The 11546-nt window shown below is 44.5% G+C and overlaps 2 protein-coding genes across 8 annotated transcripts in view; one reads left to right on the plus strand and one right to left on the minus strand.

The window, feature by feature from the left end:
* Positions 1-6946, minus strand: part of Sin3a (SIN3 transcription regulator family member A) — a 21746-nt gene extending 14800 nt beyond the window's left edge. For 2 of the 6 annotated variants that reach the window (XM_071778304.1, XM_071778301.1), the window contains exons 1-10: positions 5662-6867; positions 3968-4251; positions 3691-3870; positions 3444-3596; positions 2807-3138; positions 2474-2708; positions 2097-2348; positions 1208-1615; positions 641-1092; positions 55-529 (exon numbers count right to left, since the gene is read on the minus strand). In XM_071778304.1, the coding sequence (XP_071634405.1) occupies positions 55-529; positions 641-1092; positions 1208-1615; positions 2097-2348; positions 2474-2708; positions 2807-3138; positions 3444-3596; positions 3691-3870; positions 3968-4231 (2751 nt within the window). In that variant the 5' untranslated portion in view covers positions 4232-4251; positions 5662-6867. Of the gene's footprint in view, positions 1-54; positions 530-640; positions 1093-1207; positions 1616-2096; positions 2349-2473; positions 2709-2806; positions 3139-3443; positions 3597-3690; positions 3871-3967; positions 4252-5661 lie in introns of all 6 variants that reach the window. The other 4 variants (XM_071778302.1, XM_071778303.1, XM_071778306.1 and 1 more) reach the window with 4 other exon arrangements.
* A 642-nt stretch (positions 6947-7588) lies between these two features.
* On the plus strand, positions 7589-11393 carry LOC139813055 (mitochondrial tRNA-specific 2-thiouridylase 1). Of its 2 annotated transcripts, XM_071778318.1 has the most exons (8): positions 7589-8822; positions 8937-9102; positions 9187-9371; positions 9455-9681; positions 9780-9947; positions 10029-10250; positions 10504-10659; positions 11253-11393. In XM_071778318.1, the coding sequence occupies exons 1-7, from the start codon at positions 8741-8743 to the stop codon at positions 10636-10638; spliced, it is 1185 nt and encodes a 394-aa protein (XP_071634419.1). In that variant the 5' UTR covers positions 7589-8740; the 3' UTR covers positions 10639-10659; positions 11253-11393. The 2 variants fall into 2 exon arrangements, with proteins under 2 accessions (XP_071634419.1, XP_071634420.1); XM_071778319.1 differs by lacking the exon at positions 11253-11393 and having other exon boundaries at positions 10504-10729.
* Positions 11394-11546: the final 153 nt, after the last annotated feature.

Raw genomic sequence — 11546 nt, forward strand, 5'->3', positions numbered from 1 at the left:
GAACGTGCGCAAGACGAGAAGTATGAATAAAATTAAAATAGTATATATACCAACCTCGTCGTACAATGTTTCAATTTCATTGAACAGACTCTTAGATCTCAACGCTTTTACATCATTCTGTTTAAAATTAATTCCCTGATGATCCAACGATTTTAAGTAGTACTTTTCGTTTTGCTCCCTCCAGATTTTATTAAATCCCTTTTGCGCTTCCCGCCATTCTTCCTCCTTGGTCTTTAAACGGCGGAGCACAACGGGCACGGCTACCGCGGGATTTCTTTTGAGACCCTCTATGATATCGGGAGCTTTATCGCCATATATCCTTCTTATCGCTCGTTGATGAATCGTAGGGGAACAACCACCCATACACTCGTCGAGCTTGTATTTCTGTATCTCCTCCTGAGTCATTCTGTTCATTTTCTTATGAACACCCTCGAGCACTCTGATCGTCGACGCATTAGTTTCTATAACGACGTCCAATTCAAAACGTTCATCCTCGCACCGATATATAGATTCTTCATATTGTGTTTTCCTAGGCAAACCAATATACACGTATCTCGTAATTGGCAATGTCAATTATTTGTTGAATGAGCATTCCAGGATGTTTCAGGGTTCAAAGAGTAAAATAAATATGATTAATTACCTTGACGTTACAAATGTGCTGTCTTCTGACCAAGTTGGAAATGACACCCAAGTATCATTAAGGACCTCCTTACACAATTGCGTTCTGCCACTGCATTTTGGTTGAATGTACGATTTTGGCAATGCGCAATACGACGCCCCCAGCCGCTTGCATGCTGTATAATCAATTTCTATCGCCAAGTCACCTTGCGGCCGTTCCTGGTGGCTGCGCACAATGCTGTTTGGGAAAGTCTCTACGCCTACGGCGTTTCCTGCGTTCGTCACCGTCGTGCTGGATGAATCGGATAAGTAACCGAGAAAATCTTTGAACCAATGTAGTAACTCGGGAAAACGGCCGAGAAACGGTGTCACCAGCTGAATGAGCTCCGACTTGGATACTATTTCTTGATTGAAAAGTACAAGGCATCGAAGAAAGTTTTCGTAAACCTCTTGTGATCTGAGTGCCTTTCGAACCTAAGGGATCAAACATCGCTCACATTTATTTGAGGAAACTTACTTGAGGAAAAGCAGCTCAACGCTTAACGGCTAAAATGTAGAAATTACAACCAAAGTGATACCTGATGCTCACCTTATCAAAGAAAGCATAGTCGTTCAGGGTACCGTATTTGCCGGCTTCCGCAATAGTAATATCGCGCATCGAAGCCACTTTGTGCTTTTTCGTAGGTGGCCCATGTTGTATATGAGAATTTCCCGCTGTTGCCGAAGTCGAGAATGACGGGCTCCTCTTCAATTGTCCAGGATTGTGTCCGGATTTCTGGCCGCTAACGATATCTCTTACGTTCGATCTATCCCGCTCCCGTTCTCGTTCTCTATGATCTCGATTGTCGCGTTCCAGTCCAGCCGTACTACTAGCTTCTCGAAGATCTCTCGATATGGTACCAGAATTGTTGTAGGGTGTTTTAGGTCCAATTGGTTTCTTGACAATCGCCGCGTGATCGTTAACCGATGCCGTCTTATTAGTCTGAAACATGGCAGACTAATAGGAATCAAAACTGACTACCAATTCACCCAATTAGGAAACAGCTTTCTCAGCGACAGAAAAGTGTTATCAAAAATAAAAAGGAAAGTTGTGGCGATATTCTCTTCTTTTGTCTTGTGTGTAAATACGGATCAAGAGAACAACCTGGCATATGAAATCACGGATGTGAGTTTAAAACGATAAGCCATATTACAACAGCTTACAATCTATAAAAGAACGCATTTTATAAACATCGTCTTCCCATTTGCGCTCCTTGCACATGTATACGTGGTCCTTATTACCAAAATTTTAGAAAAACAAGAAACAATAACCACAAACTATATGTTCCTATGCACATCTGTTAACATATTCGTTCAAAATCAGTACATAAGGCCAGTATTATTTTGGGACAATTTCTTACATTGCAATTCTTCATCTGAAATTCTATTTTGTCGAAACTGTCGTTGTTTCGTTCTGCTGTAAATAAACACCGACTCACCAACGAACTTTGCTGATTAGTGGCATCCGGCAAAAATTGTCCAAACTCAGCAAGTAAATCCTCTTGATTTTCGAACAATTTAGCAACTTGGCTATAAACTTCCGCTTCTGTCAAGTGTTTTGTACCACCTGTCGCACCGGAACTTGTACTTCCCATATGGCCAGATTCCTTTAAATTTCGCTGTTCTTTCTGATACGTATGCAATATTTCCAGAAAACGTTTGTATTTGTCTGGCTGACCTTGGAACCGATTCTGAAAATAAACGAATTTTATGCCTTTTATACACGCTTTTCATCGTCATTGTTTCCCATTGTTCCGAGACGCGCGCGCGCGTATATTTTTTTTCGAGAATTTTTTCTTCTTGCTAGTAATCCTACCTTAATTTTATTAACATAGTTTATCGCATGGTTGAATTCAACCGGTTGGCTTTGCTGCGTCTGTCCACCAGTCGACACACCATCCGCTTGACTTAAAGCTTGACTGACAGCTTGCGCCTGTGCAGTGCTCACATGTGAATTATTATACACTGATACTGGCGGCGGTGATGGCGCGTGAACAGTTAAGCTGTTGGTTGTAATACTGTTTGCCAAAGTATGGTGTATATTACCTGACCTAAGAACAAACGAATATAGCTACAGGTATCGCATCTGTTTCTCATAACAATTTGTAGTGATATATAGATATTATGTAGATTTGAGCGAAATGCTTACCCTTGCATTATTTGTAAAACGGGTGGTGCCTTTGCAGGCTGCGTGGGCGGACTAGCTACAGGAGGTGAACCAACGTTCACCGTACAATGATGCTGCGATAACGTGGCGGTATGCGTTGCCGTTGGGCTAGGCATACTGACTGATACTTGGAAAGCATATCCTTGTTCGTTTGCTTGTACCTCTATCTTGTAGCCTGGTGGGAGAAATGTATTGAAACCAACGATGAGTTCGGGATGTCCTTTGAAGAGATGACTCACTCGAGTTATAACGCCTGGAGTATCTATACTTTGAGATTTGAACTCTTTCATAATGTCTAAGAAGTCATTGTACACCTAAAAAGAAGAACATAAAAAGATTTGTTAACACAATATGAAAAATACTGAGCGTTTCTTTTTTACTTATATACCGATGTTTCAACATAATTAGCTGTGTATGGAGGCACTACCTTCTTAAGAAAAACAACAGTGATGCCAATAAAATTCTTTAAATAAGATTTTTACTTAAAAAATTATTAGAAACAAATAATGTGTTCAACAGTTAAAACATACAGTTTTTCATATGTGACGTTTTTCTTTAGAAGTATTGGCAGGAGAATGGAAATAATCTTAAACTTGTTATTTAATTCTTTGTTGCTCACCTGTGGTTGATCGCTAAATTTATATTTTACTTGATCCAGATAAGATAATGCATCCTCCACTTTTAATCTCTGAAACTGTTGAGATCCACTTCCTCCTCCTAGATTAGAGCCGGGTGGAGTGGAAGCTAGCGGTGTTACACTGCTAGAATGTACCTATAGCGACAAATATGCATGTTTAGTTTGTACTTTTGAGCGGCGCGCCCGCGCGTACGTGACGAAAAGGGAAGAAAAAGTAGTTGGCGCAAACCTTATGCCTTATTGTCGCGTGCTGCTGCGTATGGACTTGATTTTGCGAACCTGATGTAGGTTGTTGAGAAGCCATTGTATGACTATTGCCACCACCTATCCCACTATGCAAACCACCGCCAGTGCTTATGCTGCTACTGCTACACGTGGAACCGAGTCCTCCCGCAGAGCTACTCGCCTGCTGCATATACGACATTTATAACGTATTATGATATATCTAAATTACGATATTATTATCATCATCATCATTATCATTATTATCATGCTTTGCAATTTACCTTGATGGGAGATGGCGTTGCGGTTGGCACAACAATCGCTCCGGTATATTGTTGTTGAGCTTGGGCAGTACCAAACTGTATACTCGCTGGCATTTCTTTTGAAGTAACAGACCGAACTGCTTGACCAGGTACAACAACCCCTATTCCACTGCTGGCGTGGTAATCTAAACTACCTCCTCCACCACCTAAGCCACTTCCCGCGCTCACCGACGAGTGCTTTGCAGGTGGTGATGTTACGTCGTCCAGTCCACGAACACGTTTCATCGCAAATTACATTGGAGGTGCTGAAATAAAAGTACGTCCAGAAGAGATTTAGTCACTCTCCGTTTTGTTATTTAATTTACAAATCACTATCGAAAGCATTATATTTTCAAGAAAACGTTAGCCACGTACTTATTCGTAACAAGAATTTGACTAACACGGATAAACCAGTTTTTCCATCTTGTAAACGTACATCATTTAAGTACGAATATAAAAATGGCAAGTTATAAACTAACGTGTAAATTGACAGAAATTATAGTAATATTAAAAAGTAATACCAAAAATATAAGTATATTGTTTAAAAACAGATCCAAAATGACTTGTCAATTTTACTAGGATTTCGGAACGTTAAAAGCTGATAATTATTTTTAGAGAAGGTTAGTTTAGATTCACATTTGTACCTCTGGCAAATCACCCTTATTTTTGAATTACAAGTGAATCTCAGAGACACAAAAGAGATATTTCTGAGCTGCTCGGATATTCGAACGTCGATAGCACATTATCTTAATATCTTAAGTACATTTATATTCATATGAACGTAAGATATAATAGATATAGGTTAGTACATTACATGTTGGAAATTTTTCTAACATTCTACATTCTAAGTACGAGTATATACTTGAAATATACATACATAAATACGTGTACATACGTATCGTGATTAACGTTTAATCATTTTATTGGAGATTATCGAAAAAAATGATTAAATTATACGTGAAAGCCTATTCAAATTTCTTTGGCAGCTTATACATTTCCAAGCGATTAAATCCTATACGCGATTAAAAGACGATATACTGTTGTGCACACATACATACATACATGACGTTCGAAAGGTATAGAAAAATGCAACGTGTGAAAAGTGCATCAAGTCAGGTTAGACGTCTCTAGGACCGAAAGAAACTCTACTCCTCGATTTCGTCGAACAATTTCATAATCGCTTGGAGCTAATCGGACGAACACGCGTAAAAGTACATTTCTATCGTGGCGGTGGGGAGATTCGGCGAGACGTAAACGGCAATAATTTTGCGATGAAACAGGGGAGCAAGTTTTATCATCGCGTTTCCAACGCGCGAGCCTCGAGACACAGGCGCGTTACAAAAATAAATTGTAAACTCGTACTATAGCTACGAGAGAGAGAGAGGGGGGGAGGGAGAGGCCAGATCGAGCTCCGTTGCGGAGTTCTCGACGCGGTGCCGCGCGTACGCGGCGTATGTGAAAAAAATCGCATCGGACACGCGACGAAGATGAGGAACACGCAGATAAATGTCCCGGACGTTGCGGTCGCAAGCGGACGGACGGACGGACTGGCGTCTTTCGTCTCTCTCCCTCTCTCTCTCTTACACAGACACACACACGCACACACACACACACACACATTGCACACACTTTCTCTCTCTCTCTCACTCTCCCCCTCACATTCTCTTTCTCCATACCAATTTCCATCTGAGAAAACACGTTTCGCGTCCCTATCTCCCACGTAGGTTTCGTCGTCGTAGAAGCACGACGAGGGACACGAGCGGGGACACACGGTGACGTCGCGGTCGAGATATGTCCCTTGGTCGTCGCCGTGAGTCCGTACACTGGCGTCGCCGACTCTCCTCCGGCCTCCGGCTCCCCCGAAACTTTCGATCGCGTCGATGGCCGGGTTGGATTCCTGCTGCGTATGCACGCGCGAAAAACTTGCGCCGGCACAGTCAACACTCTCGGCCACCCTATACACTCTCCCAGGCTGCGTTCAGCGTTGGCCTATGCCGCGGCGTTCCCCGTAAACGCCGCACGTTTTCAAACACTCTAGCCGGCCCGTGCTGCGTTACGCAATATTCTACGTAAATACATAACGCATTCCCGGAGCAAACTCGGCGAACTCGAGTTGGTAGGTAGGCAGGAGCGTACGTCCGCGCCGCGTGCAGTCACTTCCTCCGCGAAGCGCCACCGACGCCACCGCCACCGCCGCCGCCGCCGCCGCCACCACCGCCGCCGCCGTCGCCGTGTCGCCGTGCCACCGTCGCCGCCGAAGGAGGCACCTTTGCCTCGTATCACCAGCTTCTTCCCTCGCGGTCGTGCCTCTCAACGCGTATAATCGACCCCTTACTTACACTTACGTTGGAGTTCTTTTCTCTCTCTCCACCTCTCTCTCTCTTTTATCGTCTCCGCCTCTCTCTGTTCCTCTTCCGTTCGCGTTCGCGCGCCCGCTCCGTTCACACACACACACGTACGCATCCGCGCGCACACACGACACGGCACGGTGCGCGCGCGCGCGCGAGCGCTCTCTCTCTCTCCTTCTTCCCGCTCTCTTTCTTACTTTCTCACTCTATTTCTCCTCATATACTTGGATCCTGTCCCCTCTCTCGCACGTTCTGTACGTTCCACACCTTCCTCTTCCTCTCTTTCTTCCTTGGTTCGCCGTTTTTTCCACGACCAAAAAATCGACAAAGCCTTAAGGGGCCGGTCGGTCCGGTTGCCCCGTAGGAATTCACTATGTTCCTCGCTCTTCCACGAATAATCGCGCGCGCGCGCGCGAGAGAGCCAGCGAGCGAGCGAACGAGAGAGATTATTTCTCAGCAACGGCGAAATCTCGTAGTGTGGGTAAACAAACGCGGAATAATGTACATCTTTCGCGTAAACGAGAGGCGCGCGTTACACCGGAGGACTCGTCGTCGGATTCACCGCACTTTTCCATAAGACGCGTACGTGAAACCGCGCCGAACCGCGCGCACCCTCACTCCTTCGATGGTACAAGGCAAACTATTGGATTTTGTGATGGCAAACAAGGAACCGACTGGTCGCGTAGCGGGAGGCGGGGACGGCGGGACGGCGGGAGTAGCGAGACGGGAGATGAGAGTGGGGGAATGTACTGCGCACTGCGCAGGAGCGTATTGGCGCGATCAGCGGCGTCTCTTCTGTTACCAACCACTCGGGTTCGGGTGCATCGGGTGCCGCTGCTGCTGCTGCTACCGGCTAGCGCCTCGCCGCCTCCCACGACTCGCGACTCGCGACGCCGCCATCGGCCATCCGCAATCCGCAGCCATCCGCGACTACCGCGACCGCCGTGGCGCGACGAGCGACGCCCGTTCACCCTTGTCCACGCCATGCTCGTCCTCGTCCAGGATAGAGGGTCACGGAGGGTCTCGTGTCTCGTCGGCGTCGCCAGAAGATCCACCGTCGATCGGAGCCAACGATGTCCGACGATGCGCGAGCGGATTGGAATTGATGAAAATTGAAATTGGAACGCGCGTGCTATTCCGAGCAATTCCGAGTTGCGAGAGTATCGAGCTCGTGATCGCGGCGTTGCGAATGTGCGTGCGCGTACGAGCGTTTGTCATCGCCGAACTCGATAGAAGCAATCTCAATAGAAGGTCGAGCGAAGCAATAAAAACAATAAGAGACTCGAGTCAACGGAATCTGGCCGGTCTTTCTCTTTCTTTCTGTCTCTCGTCTTCCCTTTTGGTCTCGCGAAGAGTTTCGCGTTGAAAATCGAGGAATCGATCGGAGAGCAGCTGGGGGGAATAACGATCTCGCAAATTCAGTTACGGTCATCATTTTTTTACATATACGCATGAAAATTACGAACGTACGGGAACTTGGCCCGTGCACGCGTGTTCTCGATATATTCACATTTAAATTTTAAATTTCGATCACATCTCGCTCCTCGGCCTCGCGCGAGTCAAGGGGGCGCCAAGAGGACCATCGAAAAGACCTAAGCAACACGCGCCCGCGGCCGGCCCTGAGTCGCCGTCGTTGCTCCGAGTGGCGCAGGGCGCAGAAAGAGGCGTGCGCGATACCAGCGGCACGCGGCGAGTAGCTTCCCTGCCCGCGACCCGCGACCGCACGTGAGCCATTGAGCCAACGGCTCACCCAGCTGTTCCAAGAGACGAGCAAACCCCCCATTGTAATCTGGGTCATGGCAACTGCGCAAAATGTGGCAAAATGGCCCGCTGCCGCGACGGCGACAGGATCGCGCGATTTGCGCGGCGTCGTTGCTCGCGAGAGCGTCGGTGACATTGCAATTTTCGATATATGGCACACGAGGCCTCCTAATGGCACTCGTGGCACTTCTCCTCGGGTTTCGCACTTTCGTCGCGTCGCCGCGTCGTCCACGTCCACGTTCGCAGTCGCAGTTGCTTACGCTGCGACGCGACACACGGACACAGACACCCGACCCGAGATGCACCGCACCGCGCGTCGTAATTGCTGGACGTTTATCTGTCAATGAGCTTGACTGGTCGCCGACCTGAGAGAGCCACGCGTGGATTGGCCGACGGACTTTGCTCGGCGACTCATCGCGACCAATGACGACTCAGGCGCGAGGCTTCGAATCACTCGTCAAGTCGTCTCACAACAGTCTCAGAACTCTCGCGAGTCCTAACCTATAAGTGGCCCTGAGCACTCTTGATCTTGAGAAGCGACCGAGATCATTGTTCGACGTGACTAATTTCTTTAAAGAGTAGCGTGTCGCCCTGAAAAGAAACAACCTATTTGATATACTCGATGAATTGAATTGTTCCACGGACTATGGAGACGATCAGAAATGTTGTTGTGGGAGTGTCTGGCGGTGTCGACAGTGCCGTGGCGGCTCTTCTACTTAAAAACAAAGGTAAGAATGAAGAATAAGCTTAATAATGTAGCTTTATCTCTTTCATCAATATATTGTAGATTAATATAATTCCAGAATAGACCTTGAAATAGATATCTTTTTTTTCTTTTTAAGGATTCAACGTCACTGGAGTATTTATGAAAAACTGGGACATTAGAGATGAAACGGGAAGGTGCGCGGTCGAGAGAGATTACGACGATGCTCGATGGATCTGCGACAAATTAAAAATCCCTTTGATACAGGTCGACTTTGTCAAAGAATATTGGAACGAGGTCTTTAGGTACATTTTGGACATTTTGGCATTTTCACGCACGAACGAGGATAGCCTCATTTTTACTCATCTCTAATTTTCTTTTTTTTCCAGTGATCTGGTGGAAAAGTATCAGAATGGTTATACTCCAAATCCAGATATTTTGTGCAACAAGAACATCAAGTTTGACAAATTTTTCCATCTCGCACGTAACAGATTTCAAGCGGATGCAATTGCAACGGGTCATTACGCTAAAACGAGCTTTGGACCTTATCTAGAGAATTATGAAGCGAACACCAGTAAGTATCCTATGTCAAGTGAAATTAATTAAATATTCGTTAATGCAACTTAACGATAGCGTGCGACTATTATAATTCTGTAGACGTGTGCTTGTTACAGGCACAGGATAGCAATAAGGATCAAACTTTCTTCCTGAGCCAAGTGCCGCAACAAACTTTGAGACGTTGCATGTTTCCTCTTGGAAATTACTTGAAAAGTCACGTAAAGATGATGGCCGTACAAATAGGATTGCGCCAGATAGCACGAAAGAAGGAAAGCATGGGTATTTGTTTCGTGGGAAAACGTGAGTTTCAGGATTTTATTTCAGAGGTAAAAGAGATACGTTTCTCCCCACTTAACGCCGCGTGCTTCCGACAAGATTAAAACAAGATGATGACGATGACAATCATTTTATAACACTGTTGCAGTATATAAAAGATAAACCTGGTGATTATATAGATTTGGATAGTGGACTGCCGATAGGTAGACACGATGGCATTCACAAACGGACGATAGGGCAAGGATGTAAAATTTCCGGCTGTCTCAAGCCCTATTACGTGTTTAGCAAGGATCAGGAGTCTAATACCATTATGGTGGTATGTGACAGAAAATCGGAATTGTAACATTTTATTGAAAATAAATTAAAACTTGCTAATAGTATTCTTCTTACGACGTAGGTGGGTGGCACAACTCACCCAGCGTTATACACCGACTTTCTGATAACACGGGAGATTCATTGGATCAACGAGGAGCCGCGCGAACTCAACAATGGCGTGTTGACGTGTAACTTCCGCTTTCAACATAGAAATCCGTTGATCGGATGCAGAGTGTACAAGATGTCCAACGGTCGCTTATTTATTCGTCTTGACGCACCTTTACGAGCGATTACAAAGGGGCAGGTAATTTATAGCGAATAATGAAACGGTGCTCGTACATTTACATGTCCGTTAACATTCGACATTTTACGCGCGATAACACTAAAATTGTCACAAAATGGTTATTTACTCATCTAATCACGGTTTATTTCAACGATTGTAACAACGTGCGTTGTCATTTGTTCTTATTGTTGGTTATCGTTTAATTATATGCGTCAGTTTGCGATCGATTGTATACATCGACTAATTTTTACACACACATATGTATAAATTTCAGTACGCCGTTTTATACTCTGGAGAGGAATGTCTGGGCAGCTCAATGATATCGTATACAGGACCATCCTATTTTGCACTTAATCGGCAAAACTGTATAAATGATGCTCGTAGCCACAATTTTATAGCCATCTCTTAGAGTTTAAATGTATCAGTGTGTGTAAGTACACATACAATTTTTATAAGCTTTAATTAATAAAATTGTTTCAATAAAATTATTTAAAGATTTATCAATTTGCATCAAATACGATAATTTTTTTTACCATTTTCGTTCAAACACCAATTCTCTCCGTAACATATGTCTCGAATGTTCCACAAATTAAAAGTCACATCCACATGCTTTACCCAGTTTTTTCACATTTGTAGTAATTTGAAGCTTGAAACTTTCAACGTGCTCCGAGATGGAGATGCGCTCAAATTTCTGTCTAGAATCTAGTCTAGATGCTATATGAGGCAACTCGTTCAAGTCGTAGTTGCCGCTTTTCAATTTTTCCAAGTGATGTTTGTCGTAGCATACTTCTCGGCACTCTCTCTTCAGATTACTCATGTGTGTTGGTTAAAACTATAAAAAGTAGTTTTAAATTTGTAGAAAATTCAAGCGAATTTTATGCCGTGCAGAGTGCCATTAAGAAAAATGGCTTTAGAAATGAAAGAGAGGAAAAGAAAGGCAATTTAATTCGTAGCATCGAGTGTAATTAGAATCTCATAAATCTTTATATCTCTCGTATCTTATATCTCGTCGAACAATTTCAGATTTCAATGACAGAAATTATCATGAATGCCACTTATGTATCATCATCGAGACATTAACTGCGTGTCCGCAGTTCTGTCACGGACGGACGGGGACTTTAATAACTATGAAGGTCATCCCACGGAAGATAAGCGTAAACGATTACAATAGATTTCGTTGGAACATCTTACCCAGCTACGATGATTACCCCGACGAAAAGGAGAGTAATGAAAGTTAGTAGGCGACAGCGAAAGTAGAACGATTTCAATTCTAATTCCAAACTAAATTCCAAGGGACAATTTTTAATTGAAATTTAA

Source organism: Temnothorax longispinosus, chromosome 5 (assembly GCF_030848805.1).
Source record: "Temnothorax longispinosus isolate EJ_2023e chromosome 5, Tlon_JGU_v1, whole genome shotgun sequence".
NCBI classification, from domain to species: Eukaryota; Metazoa; Arthropoda; class Insecta; order Hymenoptera; family Formicidae; genus Temnothorax; species Temnothorax longispinosus.